At 36.7% G+C, this 27136-nt stretch overlaps 2 protein-coding genes across 6 annotated transcripts in view; both read left to right on the forward strand.

The window, feature by feature from the left end:
* LOC131955794 (activated CDC42 kinase 1) overlaps positions 1 to 13493 on the forward strand; it is a 28537-nt gene extending 15044 nt beyond the window's left edge. The window contains exons 12-15 of one of the 2 annotated variants that reach the window (XM_059320068.1): positions 8910 to 9006; positions 9894 to 9973; positions 10660 to 10834; positions 11107 to 13493. In XM_059320068.1, the coding sequence (XP_059176051.1) occupies positions 8910 to 9006; positions 9894 to 9973; positions 10660 to 10834; positions 11107 to 13255 (2501 nt within the window). In that variant the 3' untranslated portion in view covers positions 13256 to 13493. The remainder of the gene's footprint in view (positions 1 to 8909; positions 9007 to 9893; positions 9974 to 10659; positions 10835 to 11106) is intronic. The other variant, XM_059320069.1, reaches the window with a different exon arrangement.
* Positions 13494 to 23555: 10062 nt separating this feature from the next.
* Positions 23556 to 27136, forward strand: part of LOC131955795 (period circadian protein homolog 2) — a 34912-nt gene continuing 31331 nt past the window's right edge. For 3 of the 4 annotated variants that reach the window (XM_059320070.1, XM_059320072.1, XM_059320073.1), the window contains exons 1-2: positions 23640 to 24006; positions 26863 to 27010. In XM_059320070.1, coding sequence (XP_059176053.1) covers positions 26913 to 27010 — 98 coding nt within the window. In that variant the 5' untranslated portion in view covers positions 23640 to 24006; positions 26863 to 26912. Of the gene's footprint in view, positions 23601 to 23639; positions 24007 to 26862; positions 27011 to 27136 lie in introns of those variants that run through there. The other variant, XM_059320071.1, reaches the window with a different exon arrangement.

The following is a 27136-nucleotide window of genomic DNA, read 5'->3' on the forward strand; positions in this document are numbered from 1 at the left end:
TGTAGTAGTAAGGAAGTTTTTTGTCTGTCCCCTTCCCCTCCCCCCCTCTAAACTTCCTTTAGCCTGGTACAGTGTGTGGTAGTAAGAAAGTTTTTTGTCTGCCCCCCCCCCCCCCCCCCCCCCCTCTAAACTTCCTTTAGCCTGGTACAGTGTGTGGTATAAGAAAGTTTTTTGTCTCCCCTCCCCCCCTCTAAACTTCCTTTAGCCTGGTACAGAATATAGCAAAAGTTTTTTTGGTACTAGATGAGTTAACTCACTGACACCACGAAAGTTTGAATAAGCCACACAGAGAATTGACCCAACCATTATTTTTCTCTTCCTTGACATGTCACAACCCTATTGACAACCCCTCAACACACCAGACACACAGAACAATAACTTGACACATCACAACCCTATTGACAACCCCTTAACACCTGGTTGGACCAGACACACAGAACATTAACTTGACACATCACAACCCTATTGACAACCCCTCAACACCTACTGTGGTTGGACCAGACACACAGAACATTAACTTGACACATCACAACCCTATTGACAACCCCTCAACACCTACTGTGGTTGTACCAGTCACAGAACATTAACTTGACACAGCACAACCCTATTGACAACCCCTCAACACCTACTGTGGTTGTACCAGTCACAGAACATTAACTTGACACATCACAACCCTATTGACAACCCCTCAACACCTGGTTGGACCAGTCACAGAACATTAACTTGACACATCACAACCCTATTGACAACCCCTCAACACCTACTGTGGTTGTACCAGCCACAGAACATTAACTTGACACATCACAACCCTATTGACAACCCCTCAACACCTACTGTGGTTGTACCAGCCACAGAACATTAACTTGACACATCACAACCCTATTGACAACCCCTCAACACCTGGTTGGACCAGTCACAGAACATTAACTTGACACATCACAACCCTATTGACAACCCCTCAACACCTACTGTGGTTGTACCAGTCACAGAACATTAACTTGACACATCACAACCCTATTGACAACCCCTCAACACCTGGTTGGACCAGACACACAGAACATTAACTTGAAACATCACAACCCTATTGACAACCCCTCAACACCTGGTTGGACCAGACACACAGAACATTAACTTGACACATCACAACCCTATTGACAACCCCTCAACATCTGGTTGGACCAGACACACAAAACATTAACTTGACACATCACAACCCTATTGACAACCCCTCAACACCTACTGTGGTTGTACCAGTCACAGAACATTAACTTGACACATCACAACCCTATTGACAACCCCTCAACACCTGGTTGTACCAGTCACAAAACATTAACTTGAAACATCACAACCCTATTGACAACCCCTCAACACCTGGTTGGACCAGACACACAGAACATTAACTTGACACATCACAACCCTATTGACAACCCCTCAACACCTGGTTGGACCAGACACACAGAACATTAACTTGACACATCACAACCCTATTGACAACCCCTCAACACCTGGTTGGACCAGACACACAGAACATTAACTTGACACATCACAACCCTATTGACAACCCCTCAACACCTGGTTGTACCAGTCACAAAACATTAACTTGACACATCACAACCCTATTGACAACCCCTCAACACCTGGTTGGACCAGACACACAGAACATTAACTTGACACATCACAACCCTATTGACAACCCCTCAACACCTACATCACACAACATGATTATCATCAAAGGACTGCTTGGCTCTCTGTGACAACCAACACCTGTTGGTAGACACTTCCTGGACAGATAAATATTCACTTGCAGAGGCTAAAATAATTCACTTTTAACGGTCTAAAAATTAGATTAGTGTCATCTGAAACAGGAATAGGTGACATTTGAGACATGTATAGGTGACATTTGAGATATGTATAGGTAACATTTGAGACATGTATAGGTAACATTTGAGACATAAATGGGTGACATTTGAGACATAAATGGCTGGCATTTGAGACAAAATATGTGACATTTGACACACAAACTGATGAGATTTGAGTAAGGCATGAATGAGTGGCATTTGAGACATGACTGGGTGACACTAGAAACTTGAAAGTGTGACATCATTGCCATTAGAGACAACAATACTTATAAATAGCTCCTTCTGACCCAGTTTTCACACACACAAACATAGAGAGTGAGTAAAAGACAACATTTAACATTGTTTTAACACCAACTGATTAATTTGATAACATCTTGACCACACCAGCATTTTAATGTTTGCATTAAATTCAAATGAATTAGAATCTAATCTAATTTAACTCTGTATATATGAGCCACCAAAGAAAAACAACTTAAGAACATTATTATTCTTTGATAAAATTTAAAGTTTATGTCTTGTTAAGTGCATCCTACCTGTTTTATACAATAATATGTTTAGCCCTTATGTTTACAGTAAGGCTTTTATTCCTTATGCTCAATAAAACATATTGTAAGCTTCCTTTAATACTCTCCGCTCCCTACCTTCCTTTTGTTATTTGTTTTTTTTTTTTTTTTTTTTTGCCCCACCTTTTAAATGTTTTTTGATTGAAGCCTCTGTTTGTGTGGGAGGAATGTTATTCCTTTCCGTCTGAACGCTGTTCACTTGAGGCTGAATAGAAGTGTCTAAGTATGTTGTAGTTCAGTGGCTTTTGTAGATTGTGCCACAACAGGGGACCTAACCCCAGCACTCAATAACATAAGCTTAACCCCAGCACTCCCACCAGGGGCCCTAACCACAACACTCCCACCAGGGGCCCTAACCACAACACTCCCACCAGGGGCCCTAACCACAACACTCCCACCAGGGGCCCTAACCACAACACTCCCACCAGGGGCCCTAACCACAACACTCCCACCAGGGGCCCTAACCCCAGCACTCCCAACAGGGGCCATAACCCCAGCACTCCCAACAGGGACTTAACCCCAGCACTCCCAACAAGGGCCATAACCCCAGCACTCCCAACAGGGGCCATAACCCCAGCACTCCCAACAGGGGCCATAACCCCAGCACTCCCAACAGGGGCCATAACCCTAGCACTCCCAACAAGGGCCATAACCCCAGCACTCCCAACAGGGGCCATAACCCCAGCACTCCCAACAGGGGCCATAACCCTAGCACTCCCAACAGGGGCCATAACCCTAGCACTCCCAACAGGGGCCATAACCCTAGCACTCCCAACAGGGGCCATAACCCTAGCACTCCCAACAGGGGCCATAACCCCAGCACTCCCAACATAGACTTAACCCCAGCACTCCCAACAGGGGCCATAACCCTAGCACTCCCAACAGGGGCATAACCCCAGCACTCCCAACAGGGGCATAACCCCAGCTCTCTCACCAGGGGCCATAACCCTAGCACTCCCAACAGGGGCATAACCCCACACTCCCACCAGGGGCCCTAACCACAACACTCCCACCATGTAAACATAACCCTATGATTTGAGGACGGTTCTCTGTGATTTGAGGATGGTTCCCTGTTATTTGATGGTGGTTCCCTGTGATTGTTAGATGGTTCCTGTGATTTAAGGACTGTTCCCTGTGATTTGTGGATGGTTCCCTGTGATTTGAGGATGGTTCCCTGTGATTTGTGGATGGTTCCTGTGATTTAAGGACTGTTCCCTGTGATTTGAGGATGGTTCCCTGTGATTTGAGGACAGTTCCCTGTGATTTGAGGACAGTTCCCTTTGTCTTTTAGCCATGAATGGGGTCCCCTTCAGGTATAAATGAGGTACCTGCTAGCCATGAGTTTGGTTACCATTTAATCATAAATGGGGGTAACCTTGAATTGGACTAATCTCTATCCATTAACCTCTGACCTTCATCAATTAACCTCTGACCTGTAAGCATTAACCTTTGACATGAAGCCATTAACCTCTGACCAGTATCCATTAACCTCTGACCTGTAAGCATTAACCTCTGACCTGTAAGCATTAACCTTTGACCTGTAGCCATTAACCTCTGACCAGTATCCATTAACCTCTGACCTGTAAGCATTAACCTTTGACCTGTAGCCATTAACCTCTGACCAGTATCCATTAACCTCTGACCTGTAAGCATTAACCTCTGACCATTATCCATTAACCTATAACCTGTATCCATTAACCTCTGACCTGTAAGCATTAACCTCTAACCTGTACCCATGAAAGGGTAGACATCCAATACCATAAAGCCCAAACAGGGATGGTTAAGTGAAAGAAATGTGTGCCACTTGTCCCCTAACTAACACCCCTGCTATTCAGTGGGGCCAGACACCTACATTAGGGAAAGGGAGGGAGTGTCCCATTTCACAGATGGCTTACACAAATCATATTACGTTTCACTGGGTGATGCATAGCAAGTTATTAGCCTGAAACCAGCCCCAGCAATACACAACAATGAAATGGATTCATGGCCTTCTCTAGGTATTCTATGTAGGGGGTTAGGTGAACAGAGGTTTCAGAAGGGAAAGAGAAATTGATATATAATTGTATTTTTTTTAACCTTACAAAGCTGTTATTGTGCTTAGAGTATATGGTGGTGTAGTCGTAGTACTCTGAACAGCTGATAATGGATTAATTTGCGGGGCTTGAATGGAGCGCCTCAGCCGGCCTAGCCTAGTTTGTAAGAGCATTATTTATTATACATGGAGTTGAATTTCTAGAACAGGCCTATGGGAACAAAAATCAATAGCTGGATTTCTGTACTCACCTTAGAGAGGACACTTGTGTTTGTAGCTGTGTGCCTGGGCTGTTGACATGGGCAGTGGTTAGATCAGCTGTGGGGGCAGTGCTGATAGGTTGGACTGGATTGTTCAGATGTGCTTGCTGTTCACTGCTAGATACTACAGGATACTGGTGTTTATTTCTTAACTACTGTACATGGAGTATGTTTAGAACTGTGATAGAGAGTCTAACCTATTTAATCAAGAGGACATTGTGAAAGGTGTGTTCTGATTTGTACCAAAAGGGTAATAGGTGTGGTGTTTAGGAGGAATAAGGTGTACTTAGGGTAACAATGTTTATGTAGACGTGCTGGAGTCACCAGTGGATTCAGGGTGATACTGTTGTATATACCAGAGCTTAATTGTGTCACCAATATAGTCAGGGTGACAGTGTTTTATGTAGAAGTGCTTAAGTCACCAGTGGATTCAGGTTGATACTGTTGTATGTACCAGAGCTTGATTGTGTTACCAATATAGTCAGGGTAACAGCATTTTATGTACAACAGCTTGTGTCACCAGTATACTTAGGGTGATACTGTTCTATGTACTACAGCTTGATTGTCACCAATTGATACACAAGTTCCTAGTGTAGTCTTGGGTTTGTTTCTCTAAGTTGCCATTTTTCAATTGTAATGCACTACTTTGTAACAAGCTACCCAGTACAATTTGTTCTGCAGTCTTCAATCTTTGTTAGAATGCATTAAAGTTATTTTTAGACATGTTTGTTTATTTTTTATTTTCAATTCAGTGTAAGCTTGAATATGTAGAGTTATTGCAAAAATAACCCTAAACAAAGGATATTGTTTTACACTTATTAAATCATTTTAACTTTCTATTTTCTATCTTGCCACTGACTGAGTTACAAAGTACCAACGTGTAGCCTACCTCACCACTATTGTAGTTATCTCACCACTTTGTTACTTAGTATGGAAAAGCAAGGTTAAGTGGTAGAGCACAATACTACTAACCTGAGAGTTTTGAGTTGAAGAGTTTTAGTTGTATCACTATCAGTAACATAGCAGTGAGTTGTACCTCACCACTATTGGATTATGCATGCTTATATGACCTAAAGGGGGTAAAGTGTTGGTATGTAGGCCTATGGGGGACAGTCCAAAATAGTGTATAAGATGATCAGATGGTGGTTTGTAGAAATTTAAAGCACTCTTTAAGATCTGGTGGTAAATAGGGCAGGTGAAGTAGAGTCCACCTGATTCTGTTACTTAGGCCCATGAAGGAATAATGTGGTCATTTCTATGCTAAGCCGCCTTTACTTTCCTTAACCTGGTTCAGGTACCCATCCGAGCTGGGTGGACTCAAAGACATTGGCAATCTTGCTTTCTGCCTTCTGGCCACGCAGTCACTTTGTCATTCTGTAGTCATTCTCTCCGGTAATAAAGCTAAGCTGTGTCTAGTTCTATCAATTTCTCCCCAGTAATAAAGTTAAGCTGTGTCTAGTTCTATCAATTTCTCCCCAGTAATAAAGTTAAGCTGTGTCTAGTTCTATCAATTTCTCTCCAGTAATAAAGCTGTGTCTAGTTCTATCAATTTCTCTCCAGTAATAAAGCTAAGCTTTGTCTAGTTCTATCAATTTCTCTCCAGTAATAAAGCAAATGGTCTCCCATTGATTAAAACGATCATAACGGCTCAGCTGATTTTTTTTCCACCTTCCTGAGTTAAAAAGATGCATTGGTTATTGATTTTGTTGAACTGGTTGCTGCAGGTCTATTGGTAATCAGTAGTTGAATGGCTAGCAAAGAGGGTGCGACTACCCAGACTGCTTAGGAGTTCAAATCTAAAATTGTATTCATTCATTACCAGTATACATTTTAATCAGGTTAGATTATTGTTCAGTCTGTTGTATTTAGTTTTTAAAAGATGAAGTTTTTGTCATGTATTTTAGCAATGTGTTCTTTTGTTTACATTGCTAATTAGCACGGAAAGCTTTTTTTTTTAGTTTCAAATAATGTTTCTGTTGTTTTTTTTTGTTGATTAATTAAAATGCTACTTTCGTGTTAGCATCATTCTTTACCCTCGGAAATGCTAGACATTCCTGTGCTTGCATTGATTAATGTGTTGCATGCAGTTTTATGTGGCTGTTTGTGCTCATTAAATATCTGTAATTAAACACAGCATGCAGCCATGCCTCTCAGCCCAGCAGCTGTGTCAGGATTTACCAGCTGTGTACCACACTATGTCTGGAATTTTTAAAATTTGGCTGGAATATTTGGATGTTTACGTCATATTTTGGATGTATTTCTTGGATATATTGACATATTTGTCAGATTATGGATGTATTCCACTGATATTTTGACGTATTTGTCAGATTATGGATGTATTCCACTGATATTTTGACGTATTTGTCAGATTATGGATGTATTCCACTGATATTTTGACGTATTGATCAGATAGATGTTTTTCATAGCTATTTGGGTTTATTGTGCAGATATTTGTTCGATATTTTGGATTTATTTTAAGTTTAAAGTGTACCAATGTGAATGGTCTTTTTACTATCGCTATCTCTATAAAAATTGGTTTAGATATTAAGAAATATTATTTGGATATTAGCCTAGCTTTCTATGTTATTTAGCATGGTACTTATTTCCATAAACATTTTAATATGTTTAGACAATAGTATTCAAATTCAAATAACAGTTTTATATTGTGTGATACTTTCAAACAGAAAATTACACTATAAATTACAATTTTTGTTATTAATTTTGTATACATTTTTTATACTGTACATCTCTCTCTCTTACATAATAGCTTCAGGCAACAGTCTCTTTAAGTAATAAAATCTGTTATAGTATTCTTTTATCTTGCCTCAGATATCCGCGTCCCATTGAATAAATATCTATTATTTTAATCTTTCATCTAGATATCAGTGTCTCGTTGAATAATTGTCTATTGTATTTCGTCATTTAGCCACAGTTATAATCATCCCATAAAATAAATGTCTATTGTATTCTCTCATCTAGCCTCAGATATCAGTGTCCCATGTAATAAATGTCTATTGTATTCTCTCATCTAGCCTCAGATATCAGTGTCCCATGTAATAAATGTCTATTGTATTCTCTCATCTAGCCTCAGATATCAGTGTCCCATGTAATAAATGTCTATTGTATTCTCTCATCTAGCCTCAGATATCAGTGTCCCATGTAATAAATGTCTATTGTATTCTCTCATCTAGCCTCAGATATCAGTGTCCCATGTAATAAATGTCTATTGTATTCTCTCATCTAGCCTCAGATATCAGTGTCCCATGTAATAAATGTCTATTGTATTCTCTCATCTAGCCTCAGATATCAGTGTCCCATGTAATAAATGTCTATTGTATTCTCTCATCTAGCCTCAGATATCAGTGTCCCATGTAATAAATGTCTATTGTATTCTCTCATCTAGCCTCAGATATCAGTGTCCCATGTAATAAATGTCTATTGTATTCTCTCATCTAGCCTCAGATATCAGTGTCCCATGTAATAAATGTCTATTGTATTCTCTCATCTAGCCTCAGATATCAGTGTCCCATGTAATAAATGTCTATTGTATTCTCTCATCTAGCCTCAGATATCAGTGTCCCATGTAATAAATGTCTATTGTATTCTCTCATCTAGCCTCAGATATCAGTGTCCCATGTAATAAATGTCTATTGTATTCTCTCATCTAGCCTCAGATATCAGTGTCCCATGTAATAAATGTCTATTGTATTCTCTCATCTAGCCTCAGATATCAGTGTCCCATGTAATAAATGTCTATTGTATTCTCTCATCTAGCCTCAGATATCAGTGTCCCATGTAATAAATGTCTATTGTATTCTCTCATCTAGCCTCAGATATCAGTGTCCCATGTAATAAATGTCTATTGTATTCTCTCATCTAGCCTCAGATATCAGTGTCCCATGTAATAAATGTCTATTGTATTCTCTCATCTAGCCTCAGATATCAGTGTCCCATGTAATAAATGTCTATTGTATTCTCTCATCTAGCCTCAGATATCAGTGTCCCATGTAATAAATGTCTATTGTATTCTCTCATCTAGCCTCAGATATCAGTGTCCCATGTAATAAATGTCTATTGTATTCTCTCATCTAGCCTCAGATATCATCCCATAAAATAAATGTCTATTGTATTCTCTCATCTAGCCTCAGATATCAGTGTCCCATGTAATAAATGTCTATTGTATTCTCTCATCTAGCCTCAGATATCAGTGTCCCATTGAAGAACAGTTTCATCCACACAGGCCATGGAGATATTGCTGGTAAAAACTGGGGCGACCCAGGAGAAATTGATGAGTGAGTAGAGTAGAGCCTAGAGTTTTTTAAACAGTTTTTTAGCATTGTAGTTATAGAAAATATATGCACCTTTTGATTATTTAATGTCACATGTATGTTTTAAAAATTAGATGATTTAATGTCATATGTATGGTTTGACAAGGTAGATAAATTAATGTCATCAAAATATATAACTTGCCATATGTATGGTTTGACAAATAAATAGTTAATTTAATAGATAATGTCCTGTATGTTTGGCAAAATAGATAATTTATTGTCCTGTATGTTTGACAAAATAATGTCCTGTATGTTTGACAAAATAGATAATGTCCTGTATGTTTGACAAAATAGATAATTTATTGTCCTGTATGTTTGACAAAATAGATAATGTCCTGTATGTTTGACAAAATAGATAATGTCCTGTATGTTTGACAAAATAGATAATTTATTGTCATGTATGTTTGACAAAATAGATAATTTATTGTCCTGTATGTTTGACAAAATAGATAATTTATTGTCCTTTATGTTTGACAAAATAGATAATTTATTGTCCTGTATGTTTGACAAAATAGATAATGTCCTGTATGTTTGACAAAATAGATAATCTCCTGTATGTTTGACAAAATAGATATTGTCTTGTATGTTTGATAAAATAGATAATGTCCTGTATGTTTAACAAAATAGATAATGTCCTGTATGTTTGACACAATAGATGTCCTGTATGTTTGACACAATAGATGTCCTGTATGTTTGACACAATAGATGTCCTGTATGTTTGACACAATAGATGTCCTGTATGTTTGACAAAATAATGTCCTGTATGTTTGACACAATAGATGTCCTGTATGTTTGACAAAATAATGTCCTGTATGTTTAACAAAATAGATAATGTCCTGTATTTTTGACAGAGTGTATCTCAGGAATCCCATGGACCCACCAGACCTATTTGAGGAAGACAAAGGATTAGCCAGCCAGTTAAAAACAAAAAGTGAGAAATTTTTCTCTTTATATTTTTTTTTAATTTGAATTATTGAATTATTTTTGTGTGTTAAGATTATACATTATTCAGGAACTGAAAACCAGTTTACAACGTGAAAAGTAAATTAGTGAGTGGGTAGTGATGGCAGTTTTTAAATTAACAATCAAACTGGAGATGGTGGATAATTCTTACAGATTTAAGCTAAGAACCAATCAGAAAGCTAGGGTTAGCACTTAAAAATTATTCTCAAACCTGAGTATCTCATTAGCAGTAACATAAACCATCTATTCAATAACATAAACCATCTATGCAATAACGTTTAGCATCAATGCAATAACGGAAGCCATCAATGCTTTGCCATCTTGTTAATTTATTAGCACATACAGCCTTTTACATATACTTTGCTGGTTCAATACCCTTATGATCAATTATTAGCCCATTTATTTCTAATTCTCTACATATTATTATTAAATTTTTCCAAACAAAAATGTTTTTTTTTATTTCTCTAAAAATTTGCTAGACCTTCAAGGCACAAATACATTGGCCTAGGGGAGATAATCGTAAAACCTGAGGGAAATTTATAAAATAACAGGGGAGAGCGCTGAAATTAGTTTAGGATGTAAGGGTTGGTGTCTGAATAGTAGATGGGTGTAGACTATTGTGATAAAATCACTAGGATTGTTTATCTGTTTAAGTTCATTCAGGAAGTCACCAGTTTAACTACAGCAAGCTCAAAAGTTTCTCCGACCCCAAACGATCCAACTCTGACCCTGGACGACAGCGCCAGGCTCCAGCCAACTCCAGCCAAAAGAAGCAACCACCAAAACGGCCCTCAGTCCTCCCCACAGTCCAAGACAAACCAAATCTCAGGTCAGTTTTGATTCATTCATTACTTGGTTGTTGTTTTTTTTTCCAAGTCCCATATGTTAAGTGCAGCACAGGAAAGTCAATTAGACTGAATTTATGTCCTTTTGAAGGAATTTTGTGGCCAGTCCAGTATTAAAATGTCTATGCTTCCTATTTCATAATTCTAATCCATGTAAATTATCTGCATAAGACATAAGAATTTTTTTTAAAAACAAATACACCGGTGAATATTTTATTTTTGGAGTGTTTTCATTCAGTTGTCTTCCCTGTTTCAGCGTGGACACAACTCCAGTATCCAAACGTGAAGATCTCCTCATCGACCTGACCACATCTCCCAAGGAAACCAAAGAAAACGGCGACAAATCTCACCGCTCTTCCCTCAACATATTTGATTCACTCTGTTCCTCCAACGACACATTGTACGGGAACGTTGAACTTCCTAAACCGCTGTTCAGCAGCGTCGACCCCGACCCATTTGCCGTTGACCCGCGTATTCTCTTGTTAGCCAACAACAACACAATCAAGTGGAATTCTGCGGAGGACGGCGGTGTGGGATTTAAGTCCAACTCTGATAGTGGCGTGGGCTTTAATTCAAACTCCAACATCTTTAACTCCCCAGCCGTCATAAGAAAGCCATCGCTACCTTCGTCATCTTCATCGCAGAAACAGATTTACAGATCCTCAGTTCCCAACAGCGCTAGTCACAGTCTAGAATCCTCCCCCTCTCTTCTACCGAAACACACACCAGGGCTGTCCTTCCTGGGCGGAGGAGACGGACTCAGCAATACCCCGGCCAACTGCGGGGGGTTACTTTACTGCGAACCACCTGTGGACGACGTGCAATACAAGCCACCACCACATCTTTCTATAGGCGGTTCTGCCAATGCTTATGCCAACCAAGGGACTAAATTCTCCCCCTCCCACCTGCAGAACTCCAGTGTTCTAGAACAGAACCATACTGCTGCAGGTTTGAACCCAAGCTTTAAAGAACACCTGCAGAACGTTGTGTTTGCAGGCGCAGTGAACACGCGCTGCAAATCTGTAAATTTACCGCCGCAGACGGCGCCACTTATACCCTCGGAAACAAAATCTGCCCCATCGCCATCACAAAACCCATTCCACACCCACAGCGTTTTGAAACCCTCAGTCAAGTCCACCCCGATAAGCTCGAACTCACAAGACATCGACAAAATTAAAACAGAAAAAGCGTTTGATTGGCTGAATGAGGCCCTGAAATCTAACCTGACTATCCAGTCCCAGCGGATAATGAATAAAGATTTTCAAATTGTCTCATCCGATATGAGCCAGAAAGATCAAAACCCAATCTCCCAAATACAGAAACTTCCACTGTACGACTCCGTCCCTGACGAGTCTGACAGCTCTGCAGAGTTCTCGTCAGCTGTCAAAGAAGAGAAGAGGCACACTGGGACTATCTTTGGTGCTGGTAGCCAGTACTCTAACGTGAGTACCACACAAGACATGTACACCACCAAGATGTCCGCCTTCGCCTCCAGCAACGGTGGCCAGGTGTACATGGACGGGGACAACAACTACGCCTGCAGCTCCAACTTCAGCGACACCACATGGGACGACGAGTTTGATGACGACTTTGACGACACCTCTCTCAAAGACCTTGACATTGAGGACGCCAACTCCAGCAAACCCCCTCCCCTCCCACCCAGGACTTACCCCACCGCTGCTTCCATCACCAGGGACAAAACCTTCTCGGAAAAACCGTACATACTTCCCCTTAAACAAGATGGACAGCAGCTCAGCCACACCCACTATTTCTTAATCCCCTCCATAAACTCACAAGATTCTTCTCTACACCGGCGAGAAAAATCACCACCACAGAAATCAACTGTCGCAGTTAGGCCGTTTTTAGTGAATTCCGCTTTCGATAACAGCGACGAGAGAAGCAACACCCGCGACTATCAGAACATCACGGGGCTGATGAGCCGAGACGTCATACAGCGGTCCATGTCTAACATGTCGACGTCATCCTCCTCCAAGTCAAGCTGCAGCGGGTCTGTTGAGACATCTCCGCGACGCCAGCTACACCAGTCCCACTCGTCCGGCAAATGGTCCCCGTCCAAACCCCGCCCCATACAAACCCACAGAAAAACCGACGAGGGTCAGTTCATGGGTTCCTCCCCGCGGGACCGCATCGCAGTGGTGCAGAGTAAAGTGATGGGGGTGACGGACGACGAGTGCTACACCGCCCTCTCCACCACCCACTGGGATATTGAGAGTGCCGTCAGGTACCTGAAGGTGGAGCAGTTGTTCCGCCTGGGGGTGGCGTCCAGGACGTCCTGTCATAAACTGCTGGAGAACTTCAACTGGAACCTGGAGCAAGCCAGTTCTGTCATCATTGACAGCATGAACCCTAACCCCAAGAAAGGTCGCATTGAAAGCACTGTATAATTCTTGTTGTGTTGATAAAACTTTGGTAATTAGATAAATTATGGACAATTCAAGATGTTGTATATCAGCTAAAGACTGACCCTCGCTTGCACAGTATAGTATAAACAGGAAATTATTGTTTCAGTAGCTCTACACACTGCTTGATAAGGGCACAAAAAGATCTCTTCACCTTAATAATACAGTTAGCTTTAAGCTCATGTGTGTTTAGTGTCTTGTTTTAAGAGAATCGTACTTACTTCCCTTGATACCAATATGGCAGTACTGGCCTGTAATACTTGACTACTGTGAAAATATGTTAATCCATGGAAACAGTGTATTGATTGAACCCTTGCTAGAAAAAATAACATATTTAACCCTATATGCCCCAAACATTTTTTACTAACCTAATAGATACCCGCTTTAAGACTGTAGGGGGAGCTAAAGGGTTAATTTTTCTGTGATATCTTAGAACATATGCAGAATGACTGGAACAATTTGATGCTTTAGTTTTATTCATTTCTGTTCGGTTTTTTTTTTTTTTTTAATTTTTTTAATTTTTTTTTTTTAATTTAAATTTAGTCCTGTTCTTTACAAAGAAAGATAGCTGCATGCAAGAAATGGGGCACTTTAAATGGTGACCACACTGAACTGTTCTTTAAGTAGTTATGCTGGTAGTTTTTGGCTATATTTATCTCATGTAGCATTCACAGTTGGTGTGCCATCTTAGTAGCATGGATAATTATAGCTACCTATGTAAGTTTATCCATAATGAAGTCTCTATATTAGGTGTAGCATTTAACCTCTTGTATATTTTATACTTGTTGATTGTAACAAGAAAAAAAAAAGACAGCAAACTTTGTTCTAGCTAAACCACATTTTGTCCTGAGATCCTGTGTAACAGTTTATATAGCTGTGTAACAGTTTATATAGCATTGTAACAGTTTGTATAGCTGTGTAACATTTTGTACTTGTAGTTCGACCCTCAATATTGTTATCAACACACAGAGAGCTGGTAGCGACGATTTATTTTTATTTTGTCCATAGTGAAATGTATACTTCCCCAAGTCAACAAATAATCAAAGATAAACTTAAAATTATAAACTGTATGCAATACTTTTCATTCATTAGTAGATTTAGTTACTTATATTTTATGTACAAATAATTTTTATAACTGTATATTTTATTTACATTTAGTTTTCTATTGATGGGCTAGCGTTTTATTGATTGTTTAGTTTTCTATTGATTGTTACTTGAGTACCTAATGGACCTTCGCTTATGCAACACTGTTTACATTTATTATTCTAAAAATTTTTGCTATAGATTAAAGGAAAGATTAAATGATTTAATTAAGCCTTCTATAAGCTGAGATATTCAGGAATAAATTATCTTTTTTTTTTTTAAAAAAAAAACAACTTTAAAAGTTATTTATTTACTACAGTGATAAATAATTTTAAAAATTATTTTTAAATTTTAAAACTATTATGATCGTTGTTGTTTTAAGTATAAATAGTTAGGTGTCCACATTGAAGTGTACTAGTAAAATTTCCCACTTTTTTTTATACTGCTACCATGTAACTAACTATAGAAGCTTGAAATCTGGCTACCTGTGCAATGGCTCTCATTGAACCCTAACACCAATACTCACGGTTAAAATGGGGTCCGCACCCCTTGATATTTTATCTTACCAGTCTACTGAGTTACCCGTTTATTATTGTCAACCATATTTATTCTCATATTTATACTTCATATTTATTCTCTGCCAGGTGGTAATGTTTTAGTTCTGTAGCTTAGGTGTGGGTAGGTTTTGTAGTGTAGTGTTTGCGTGTATTTCTAGTCAGAACATCCATGGAAGTCATTCAGCATACCATTACAATACTTTTTTTTTTTTTAAATGTGTGTATGAATACTCAATCTAGCTATATGAATCAGGGATGAGCCAAATTTTTGCCAATAGTTACTTAAAAAAACTGAAAGTTCTGAAGAATTTAAACTCCATTCTGCTGTTCTGTTTTAAGTAAATAATGTTTGTTAAGTTATGGAAACAATAAAATCCTTATCCGTCGTAGTGTTTTAAATGGGATGCCTATAGGATATACCACAAATTGTGTCAACCAGTTTTATAAAATATTGTTACCTTCTCTTCTATACTTTATTTTACATATATTGTAAGTTACAGCTTTCCAAGATTTTTACTTTCTAAATCTGGTTTACTTTCTTGTAAACAAAATTTTTTTTGTTAACTTGATTCTGTATTTTAATTACTATAGCTGAGACAAAGTGAACTTAAGTTTAGCAGTCTCCCCATTGTGTTTGAATCCCTCCTAGGTTGAGTGCATCAAATGTGATGGTGTATAAAATGTCATAGTGCCTGAGCCCCTGTGTAGCATCCATAATGTATTGCCCTACCTCTGCAGAGATCAGTTTTATAGCGTAAAATTCACTGTGATTTGTTGACTTGTTGATTTACGTGCATATTACACTCGTATAGGACATGTTCATGTTGTTGTACATTCAGTTTCATGGTGTAGAATTATGTCTGATTTGTTGGTCTTATGCATATTACATTTATGGTGGATATTACATTTGTGTAAGATGTACCTATCTAGTTTTTCCTTCAATGTAGGATTCTGTTTGATTTGTTGATTGTATGCATATTATATTCATATTGGCAGTACCAATAACATTTGTCATAAATAGAAGATGCTGTGTACAATTCCTTTCTTTTTGTACTTAGTGATAGTGATGTAATCGAAAAGCCTTTTTTAAAAAAATATATAGTTAAAGTAGATGTAAGTGCCCTTTTTCTAAAACACACTGTCTGCCATGTTAGTGGTACATTACATGGTTTAATCTCTGCCCCGTTAGTGATAGATTATCAAAAGTAGTGAATACCGTGTGCCCTGTAAGTGGGGCATCATCTGCCCTATTGAAAGTAATGCCCGCGATCATAGTTTTTCATTATTCCCCACCTAGAGGTATTTAATTATCTGCCCTATAACTCATACCTGCCTTGTGGGTACACTCTAGCCTATGAACTCTTGCTTCCCTGTCTAAAGATCAGGTGTGTGAATTAAGCCTTGACGTTCGTAAAATAATTTACCTGTGGCATTGCTAAAATTTACCTGTAGAGTTGGCTAAGTTAATCACATTTTGACATAGTTTGTTACAATGTTAGTGCTGATCATATCAAAAGTGTACAACAAATTTTAAACTTACATCCCTGTACAGTTATCATATCAAATATTTATCAAATAATGAACTCCATACTAGATTAAAAATAGAGAGATGTAGCGACTTTCTTTCAAATTTTACATTCTTTCCCTTACTTTAAAATACAAGAATCATGCATACGTATGTTAAAAACAACAAAGCAGGTCTCACATAATGATATTCTTCATTAGGTTTCACTCAATTTTAAGTTCCAATCATGCGCGGCTTATTTGTTTTATTTCATTTCTTTTTAGTGTTTCACTACTTGAAATACATGCTAATTCCATTTAATATTTCATTGGTTTAGGTTGTGTCAAAACATTATTTGTTTTTGTTTTTTATCAGACAACAGAACACTTACTACACAGCAGGACAATAGGACAAACAACATAACACATAGGACATAACAGGACACATACAACATGTAGGACACATAGGACATATAACACCTAGGCCACAACAGGATTATAGAACATACAATATAACACCTAGAACATAACAGGACACTTAAAACATACAAGAACATGTATGAACAACATGTAGGACATACAACATAACACCTAGGACATAACAGGACACTTAAAACATACAAGAACATGTAGGACATACAACATAACACCTAGGACATAACAGGACACTTAGAACATACAAGAACATGTAGGAACAACATGTAGGACATACAACATAACACCTTGGACGTAACAGGACATACAACATAACACCTAGCACATAACAGGACATACAACATAACACCTAGGACATAACAGGACGTACAATATATAACACCTAGGACACATGGAACAAACAACATAACACTTAGGACTCAATAGAATACATAGGACACAGTGCTTGCTCTTCAAAAATCAGGTTCTGTGTTAGCTGTTTGTTATCTCACACTGTGTTACTGACGTGTTTACCTTTTTCTTGTTTCAACTACTAGTCTTGAGCTACTAACTATGTACAAGAGCACAACACACCATGCCAGACAAAACCCCTACACACAAACTGTTTTGTATTGTTTTCTAGCTAATACTTTTATTTAAACTTTAACAACCTCACTCTGCCAACAATGGTAATTAAAAAATAACATAATTTAATACACATGTATTGTTTAAAGTTAAGCTATTACAAATATAAAAAGAAATGAAAATATTACTCTTTAATTTAATATTGTCTCATTTATCTCAATTTAACAATATTTTTAAAATTTAGTTTGTTGATTAAATTTTTTAAATAATTTTTGACTTAAGTTTGTGACTGTACTTAATGTAATAATTTAAAAATAATTAACCTTACTTTTTTATTTAAACATCAGATGCACAATTTAAAGAGCTGAACTTGTTCCTGGTCAAAATCTGTAACAATTGTTTATGTTTACACAGTTGTGAGAGAGACATGTAACTTTATTATTCAGTTGTTTTGATATATAGCTATGTTCCTAATATATACATTCTTTGAGTGTGTACCTAATGTATACATTCTTTGAATGTGTACTGATCTATTGTGTAGTTGTTACAGTGATAAACTGTTTTCACTTGTGATTATCATGTTTAGCCTAAACTTGTACCCACTTGTGTGATCCAACATTATTGCAATTGTTTGCATTTTATTTTTATATCAGTCAATATTTAATAGTCATTTTTTATATTTGTTAGACTTCCTAAATATGTCTGTTTGTTTTTTAGAGAGTTATCACAAGTTGTATTTGTGTCCATGAATAATAATGTTGAAATATTATGGTGATCACTCATAATTGTTTCCCTTTAATTGTGATTACACAGTTAGTGCCCTTTTATGTATTTTTTTTTTAATAGTGCAAGATTGGTGTGTAGTATTTAATTAGTCTTAGGAGTAATTAGGAAACAAGAACTGTTTCAACTGCTCAGCAAAACTGGTCTAAATCAGAAAATGGCTTGTATATATCTACATATGTATATAATGTATAGAAATATGAGAGCTAGGCGAGCTAGCTACAAATCATAATAAATAGCCATTGTGTGAATCCAGCTAGGTTGTTTGCTATAAATCTGTTGAACTTTAACCTAGGACTATACCGCAGCATGCAGGCTTTTTTAATTGTTTTTTTTTTTATATTCAGTCAAACTGCTTTTTGTAAGAAACTAACCATAAATGGTTTATCGCATATCTATGTTTTATATATATATATATTCAAATACAGACTGTTGTTAAAAAGAAGAACAAAGAAAATGCTTCTTTAAAATTCAGTTTTAAGTGAGATGAGATTTAGTGAGTGTGACTAGCTTATCTAGTGGAGTGGGTGTGTTTATGTAACGCTGAGTACAAACTTTGTTTAACTCCAATAAAACTGGTGTTGAGATATGATCTGTTGTTCTGAATTACTTTGTTCATGTGATGTGAGATGTGATTTGTTGTTTTTACTTTCTGAATTACTTCCTTCAATTACTATGGGGGTCTCTTTCTTTCTAAGTTATTTTCTTCATGTGCTATGTGGTGTATCCTCATAATCTTCTTATATAATAGCCTAGGTAAGGGGATATAAACTCCCCCCTTATCGATTACTCTACACCCCTTTCTCCACCCCCCCCCCCCCCACCCCTTAGAGAATACCAGGGTTTCTTCTTTCAGTCATTTTTCTCCAAGGGGGGGGGGGGGGGGGGGGTAATGGTTATAGTATATATTTTCTATATGAATTAATATTTTTCTATTTTGTCGGGAGAGGGAGGCGGTGGACATGTTCGAAACCTAAATATAAAAATTACCTTTGCATTAGTACTAGTTAATGTTAGATTTAGTGTACATTTAATTGGTGAAGAGACTTGGCGTTGTAATGTTATACTGTGGGAGGCTGGTGGTCTACTGGCTTCACGCTGTCGGGCGTAGCTTAGTATTTTTCATTGAGAAATTATAGAAGTTACAGTAAACTCCCCCCCCCCCAACTATTTAGTTTCAAATCTTTAAGGGGAAATAACTAAGCTAGGCTTATTTTGACAAGAATATTAAATGAGTTGTTTCCCATAGCATAGGAAATAATACAGCATTTGCAGTGTGAAGGATGGCTTGATTTTACTTGAGTTCGGAAACCGAACTGCGCCCCCCCCCCCCCCTCCGAACAACGGAAATGTATGGGTATTGCGGATCGATTGAGAGAAATGCTCAAATCTTCATCCTGTTGTAGTCAGACAAACGAACATTTCAGTAAGAAATAATAGCAATGCAAACAGAAAGTGATATTCATACATGGAGGGCGAAACGATTTGGTGCCGCGTGAATTGTAGGTTCAAATCCCGTTGGGTTTAAACTGTTCTGTCTTTACTTGGACTATATTCTGTACCTTTGTCTATCCCTGGCGTTGAAATATCACTTTCTATTTACATTGCTATTTCAGTATCAACGCCTGCTTCCAACCCCTCTGCTCATAGGAAATAATGGAGCAGTGGTTCTTAACCTTGTTCTTGATGAAGTACCGAACCCCACAAGTTTCATGTGCACATTCACCGTACACTTCTTAATAGTTCTATCGTCCACCGCGACAAAATCCGATCGTAAATCATTGACCCCCACCCAACCACTGAGAGTGATGCTGAACCCTTGGGGTTTGATCGAACACAGGTTAAGAGCCACTGATATAAAGAGAGATATAAATGCTTTATTTTGTGAATTATTAAGTGTAAACTCGGAGTTTTCATACTAAAACAATAAAATAATCTCAATACAACAATACGGCCTACACGCAAGGCTATAATTTTATAGAAAACTGTAAAGATAGAAATATCTAGATCTAGTAAGTTAAATCAATAATTGTTCAAACCCGATCATGTGATCCACATAGGTAGGCTACCACTCTGGATAAAGTTGTCTTAGTTATTTATGAGTCGTAGCTATTTCCCCTAGAATGCCCTAGATCTACATGGAACACCTTATTAAGTCTATCGATAGCAGATCTAACAAACATTTCGATTGAAAAACAACCCAGTCATTCAGTATGTGAGTAGGCCTAGTGTTGTACGCCTATATTGCAACAAACAAACAATATTTTGTTTTCTTGGCCTACTGTTTATAAAATCGATTTAGATCTAGTTGTTGTATGAAGACAGAGTTTCTTCCAGGCATCTCTTCGGGGGGGCTTCGCCCCCCCGAAAAATTTTTACCGCCCCCCCGAACGAAATAAAATTTATATAATTTATATAGAAAATATATACTTTTAACAGTGTCCGCCCCCCCGAAGAAAGTTTACCGCCCCCCCCGAAGATTTCAAGTGCCCCCCCGGAGAAAAAAGTCTGGAAGAAACACTGTATGAAGAACATTCCATTCGGTAGAGTAGGGTACATATTTTTGTTACTAGATATCTAGATGTCAAGGGATATTTATTTTTAAGTAAAAGACTGTGTCATGGGCCTTAATTAATATTAATTTAACAGCATCACCGTAGCGTATCAGTTCTGAACGGAAGCCTAGCGTGTTCTGGTATCAGTTATGTAACAACACAGAATGCCTTGACAGTTGACAATTTTAGGAACAAGGTCGAGGCCAACTATTTATAATTCCGCAGTACTTTGGTTCGGTATTTTCCGTTGTAGTAGGTGTAGACGAACTATGTGTGCCGTATTAGTTTTATCAATTAGATTTCGTATAAGTGGCTGTGTGTTGATAAAGAAAGTTCATAAATTTAGATCAGCTTCTGCTATGGCGGGACTTAAAACATACCCCCGAGTACACTATACGTATGGTTTATTTGTCCATATGTAACTCTATCCACTTTTGACTTTTAGTAATATCACAGGCTTCAGTTCTCATTTTCCATCTTTTATCACTCTGTTCAAATTGGCTACTATATGTTTACCTTCTTCTAGGTCAATCTTTATTGGTGGTCTAATCAGAGGAGATAACTAAAAATAAACCCCATTAAAGATAAGATAAAATGAGAAACAAAATAGCGTATAAATAGTGTATGCTGATGACTTTTATTTATAACTTAGTCAAAATATATCTCCACGTGATTAAACAAATTGTTCAACCATTATTGATAATTAAATACCAATTAAGGATCGTGCACCTAATAGCCTATATAACAATGGAAAGGTTTTTAACCACTACCTACCCTATATAACATTATATATCATATACATACAATCACCCCTCATCCCCCTTAGCCTTCAGACGATTTAAAATAGCAAAGATGAAGGAATTTAGAAAATATAAAAGTTGAGTTGCATCATTTTTTAAAAATAGAAAATAGCTTCATTCATCCACATTAAATACACTTTCAGATATTCTTGTTGTATTTAAAATTAAAATTAAATAATTCTAACTAGAAAAAAAAATAGCAAGCAATGAAAAAATATAAATAAACAAAACGATGAACCACCAACTTGTCACATATCTGCACGATCCTTATTATAGAAAAAACAAAATAATACAATCAAAGGGTCATCTAAAGGTTTTGCAAATAGCTAACCATAAATTACCTTTAATAACAAAATTTAATTATCCATCTCTCTTACAAAAATAACATAAATACGCGGTAATATTTTTAGTACGTGTTTTATTTTTTAACTGGATAATTATTTATTTGACACCGTTAGACGCGCCCCCTCAGTATCGATTATTTCCGGCTGCCGGAGAGTTCCGAAAATCTCACGCTTTTCAGCATGTGACAAGCGTATAAATAAAATGTATTTCTCAGGTGGAAGGAAACAGTTAAAGTTAAATACTAATCCTGCATGAAACTTGATGCATAAGACATAAAATATAATAATGCACATACAATATAATATAGCTCGTAATAATACGGCTTTACACTTGTTACAAGATGTAGAAATAGAGGATAACACAAAGTATGAAAATACTATTATAGATTGGCCTTGACGTAATTTTTGAAGCGCTTGTTCGATTAGCAATGTTGCCAGATGTGCGGATTGATAAAGTAATTTAAATGCCAACTCGCTTGGGCCTTATGAGCAGTTTCTCTAGGCCTTACTGCCCATTTGTGTGTTTAGACCACTGTCAAAATTTTCTTAATTTTACATTTTCACACTTTATTTTACTAACAATAGTCCTACTTAAAGCCTGTCTAGACATATGCCTTGTTGGGTATTATCATTATGTTTTGTTTGCTCTATTAATATCATTATAGGCGCCCCTAAGTGACAGTGTTGGCCTATGCCCTTATCAAGATTGCCTTTGATTTGCATGTAATTTTTTGTTCAAAAAATAGTTAGGGAATATAATTTAAAAAGCACCGTACTTAACATTATTAGATATTTATATTTCTTTGTTTTGTTGGTCTGTTTACAAATCATTTAGAATTACACGATTTACATTATTTTACGTCTACAAATTAGTTGGAAAAATGTAAACGCAGCATATTGAACTGCAGAGTAATTATGGCCTAGATCTATAAAAAAATTACAGCAGTTTTGAAATTAAAGCATTTTACATATATTTTACTCAATGTGAATTTGGGGTGGATTGGCTTGGTCCAAGAGGGGGCCTCCAACCCCAGATTGAAATTTTCATTGTGAATTTTTTCCCCATCAAGACCTGATGATCATCCTTAGCTTGATGGAAACCGCACGATTAATTATTTAAAAAAAATAAAATCAAAATACTAGTAGGCCTAGAAAATCTAGTAGCCTACAGCACCGTTCCTGTGTCCACCAATATTTTTTTTTAGTTGGGGACCCACTGGCGAACTAGTCCACCCCTGATTTGAGACCACTATAAAATATAAGTTAAAATAACTGATGCGGTGATTGAGAGTTGCGCCTTTTATTGTAATCGTGCATATCTTTCAAATCGTTTTGCATTATTTTTTTTATTTTGAAGTGGGAAATTTTAATATGACATCTCTTCTCTTTCATGCCCTTCTTTCGCGAACCAGCAATAAAAGATTTGTAAATGAGTAAAATTCATAATCAACTCAAAACAAAGTAATACAATTTATTTGCAATTTATCATTATCTTTTAAAAAGGTAGCCACGTTGTATAAGTAGTATATTTTAAAAACCTGTAATTATAATGTAGGCCTATTATAAGTTGCCTGTCTTCACTTGGTTTAAAAATATGGCGGCACTAGTTTAGCTCGATCTAGCCGGTTTTACCTGAAAAAAAATCTGGCAACTGTGGCTGTTATGATTCTAGCAGAACTAGCCCATAGTAGGCTAAAAAGCTTCAGGTGGTTAAGAATATTTTAGAACTTTTTACCTGTTTGAGTGTTATGTTAGACTGATGTTATTAGACCTAAAATATTTAAGAACTGTGTTATTTAGATCTGTTGTTCACGAATTGAATTGAATCTAGAAAAAATAAATAATCTAGACAAGATTAAGTTATTTTATTGTTAATTTTTTTTCTGGTGGATTTATTTGTGGACAAAATAAAAATAAAAATAGTGTCGCGTTGCAGATTTTTATTTCTGTCATATCTCAAGGACCATTTGTTTACAAATATCTATAGACATTGATCTATGTCAAGCAATAGATCTAATTCTCATAATAATAATAGATTCTAGATCTAGCCTGGATTCTTGATTGAATATCTAACCGCTAACCTAACTTCTAACAACATCACAACTGGAGTTGGTAATTATTTAAATTAAATTTAGAAAAGACTTTATTTAGATTCCTATGTCACTTTATCAAAACTTTATAAATTATATGATCATTTAATAATTTATCTAGAGTCTAGTTCTAGATATTTTGATATTAAAAAAAATGTCAGTTGGCTAGTTTGTAGGCCTCAAAGCTAGACTAGATCTATCAGTTCAGTATCTACTATCTAGATCTAGATCTACAGACCAGAGTGACCAAGAGAGAGTGGGATTTTTTTAAAATTTTGATACCCTTGCCTTAGCCTACTATACTAGATCTACCTACTAGATCTAGATCTAGCTAGATCTGCTTATAGTAATAATAATACTTACTTGGTTGTCTTAAAAGTTAAAAGTCTTAACTAACTAACTCGTGGCTACTAGACTGTTACTTTATTTTTCTTTATGTCTACCTAGACTCGAGATTCTACATCTATGTCTGAATTGTCTGCATAAAATAGTGGGGGGAATTTTATACCAGTGTCCAATAAATTCCAATAATAGAATCTTCTTTAAAAAATGGGTGTTAGGTTACTCGTAGTTAACTGAATCATACACACATGGCTGGCTAAAGTCAATGCTAACCCTGTCCCTAACGTTAACCCTAGTCCTACCATACGCCTAACCTAACATTTTGGTCGAGATTGCTATACAACTAACAACCCAACACACCTATTTTATGGAAGAGTCTATTTATCGGACATCGTTATCTAAAATCATTCAAATAGTCTAATCTAGACTGAGGGGAAGTCAGTTAGCTTTGATTACCTTATTTTCTAGCTTGAAGTATAAGTAAGTAGCGCAGTGGCAATGTCTTTTAGACTCCAGTGAAATGTATTTAGTCTGTAGTCAAGTGTGAGTGTAGTGTAAACTGTAGGCTGTAGGGTTAAAATAAAATTACTTGGCGGCTATTAGGCCTAAGTTTTAATTATTATGATCTGTGTTAAACTTGAAGTAGTTAAAATTAGATCATGGGTCTAGTCTAATTAAAAAAAAAATTAAATTATGAACGTTGATGCCTTACAGTGGCTGAAATGTAACCATTTCATTTTTGAGTAAAGCATAGATTAGATTCTTTCTTATTCTAGGATGGCTGAGGCTATTGGCAGTCTATCATTTCATGCAGTATACAGCTGGGGAACGGGAATGGAGTATACTTTACATTAAAAGAGCAGTGCTATTTTTTGTTATATTAATATAAGAAAAAGTATTAGACTAAGGTTTAAATTTATATTCATAACTGCTACACAAATGCACTATAAAGTAATTAATTAGGACATAATAATAATTTTAAGTCCTTTATTAATAACTAGAATACCTGTCATCCGTTGGATAACTGTGGGTTTCGGGGGTCATCCATCAAAAAACATCACGTCTGTCACTCAGAGGCATAGCGACCCTTCCCGGCGCCCGGGGACAAACTTTTCGATTTTCAACCCCCCCCCCCCCCTCAAACTTTTGATGTGCACCCCCCCCCCCCCCCCACTCAAACTTTCGATTTGAACCCCCCTCAACCTTTCAATTTATTTTTCCAAACCATTTTGGCGCCCCAACATATGTCCCCCCCTTCCCCCCTCCACCTCCCCCCGCCTCCCCTTTCTAGATGTATTAAGGCCTGAAATAGATTCTAGATGTAGAATTTACATTAAGTCTAGATCTAGAATTTACATTGAGTCTAGTGACCTAGATCTAGGCTAGATTCATAACTTTCCTTCGACAGCTTATCTTTAGATCTAGAGAAATTTATCTTAAAACTAAATGAAAAAGACAGTTGAAAATTGATATAAGTGTTGGAACGTAATAAATACAGCAAACGGACGTATTGTTAAAGTTAAAGCCGACAGAAAATTAGCTTTAGAACGCGTTAAACATTGGAATGGGAACACAATCTTCTTCTATAGGCCGCCATTATCGATGTAAAAAATAAACACATCATGTGACGTCACTGTTTCCGTCGAGTCTAGTGGCTTTTCAAATCTTTTTAAAAAATTGTGGTTAGTATACCTATGAATAAATCAATAAATTAATTAACGTCTTTAAATAAATTTGTGATTAACAGTCTGTCTGCATTAAAAAATTATTCTCTACCTACATACTATTTTACAGCTCTCCGGATAGAGTAGAAGATATCACAATACTCGATCGGACAAAGAAACAAATAAATATTCAAACATGTAAACAAACTTGACTTTTAGTAGTATATAGATTGTGCATCACTTTTGTCGTAGCTCAGTCACATAGATATCCAACTGCTAATAATCATTTTAAAATTAACATACAAAATTTCAGGTGGAATAGCATTTCCAATTTAATTAGTTGTAATTCATATATATATATATATATATATATATATATATATATATATATATATATATATATATATATATATAATTATTAGGTTAAAGTAGCAAAACCTTCATTCTATAGGCATAACTTGTGTCAAGAGACAAGGTATGACCCACAAAGTTAATGTGACATATGAACATCTATTTAGCCATCTAAAGTTGACCCAACAGCCAAAAGTGTCTCCATCACCACACAAAACTACAAACACATTGTTTAAAAGGAATTTATTATAATTTAATCTTGGAAGATGTTTTAGAAAGTTGATACATGTAATGCCAGCAGCTAAGTAAATGCTGTAAGTTGTCAAAAAGTAAAGAATAAAACACATTTAAAAACCTTTATAACATGATAAATGGCCCATTGAGGGAGAAATACAATGGCGTTAGGTCGATAGTGTTGTCTTTTTCTCTAAACCAAAACCAAAATCACCTCTTTAAATTTAACCGGAAACGAAAAATGTCTTTAGATATGTAAACTAACTTTATGAATACTTTCCTTTCAGGAAGTTAATGTATCAAATCTACCTCTGAGTGAACTTTGAAAATAGAACTCATGGAAAAGCAACTTCCTGAGAAAAGAAAAAAATCCAAACTAAACAAGTCAACAGCAGTAAATGTTAATGATTCCAGTTATGGTTCGTTAATCACAGGGTAAGAGATTGTACACGTTTGAAAATTCTTTTTCTTCTCCTTTTTCAGTCTCAACTTTTTCCAGTAATTTTCCTGTCTTTTTCAATTTTTCCAAACTTATATGTTTTGGGTCCCCCCTTTTTGTTG

Source organism: Physella acuta, unplaced genomic scaffold (genome assembly GCF_028476545.2).
Source record: "Physella acuta isolate Inbredline_101_S28 unplaced genomic scaffold, ASM2847654v3 ptg001103l, whole genome shotgun sequence".
Classification (NCBI taxonomy): Eukaryota; Metazoa; Mollusca; class Gastropoda; family Physidae; genus Physella; species Physella acuta.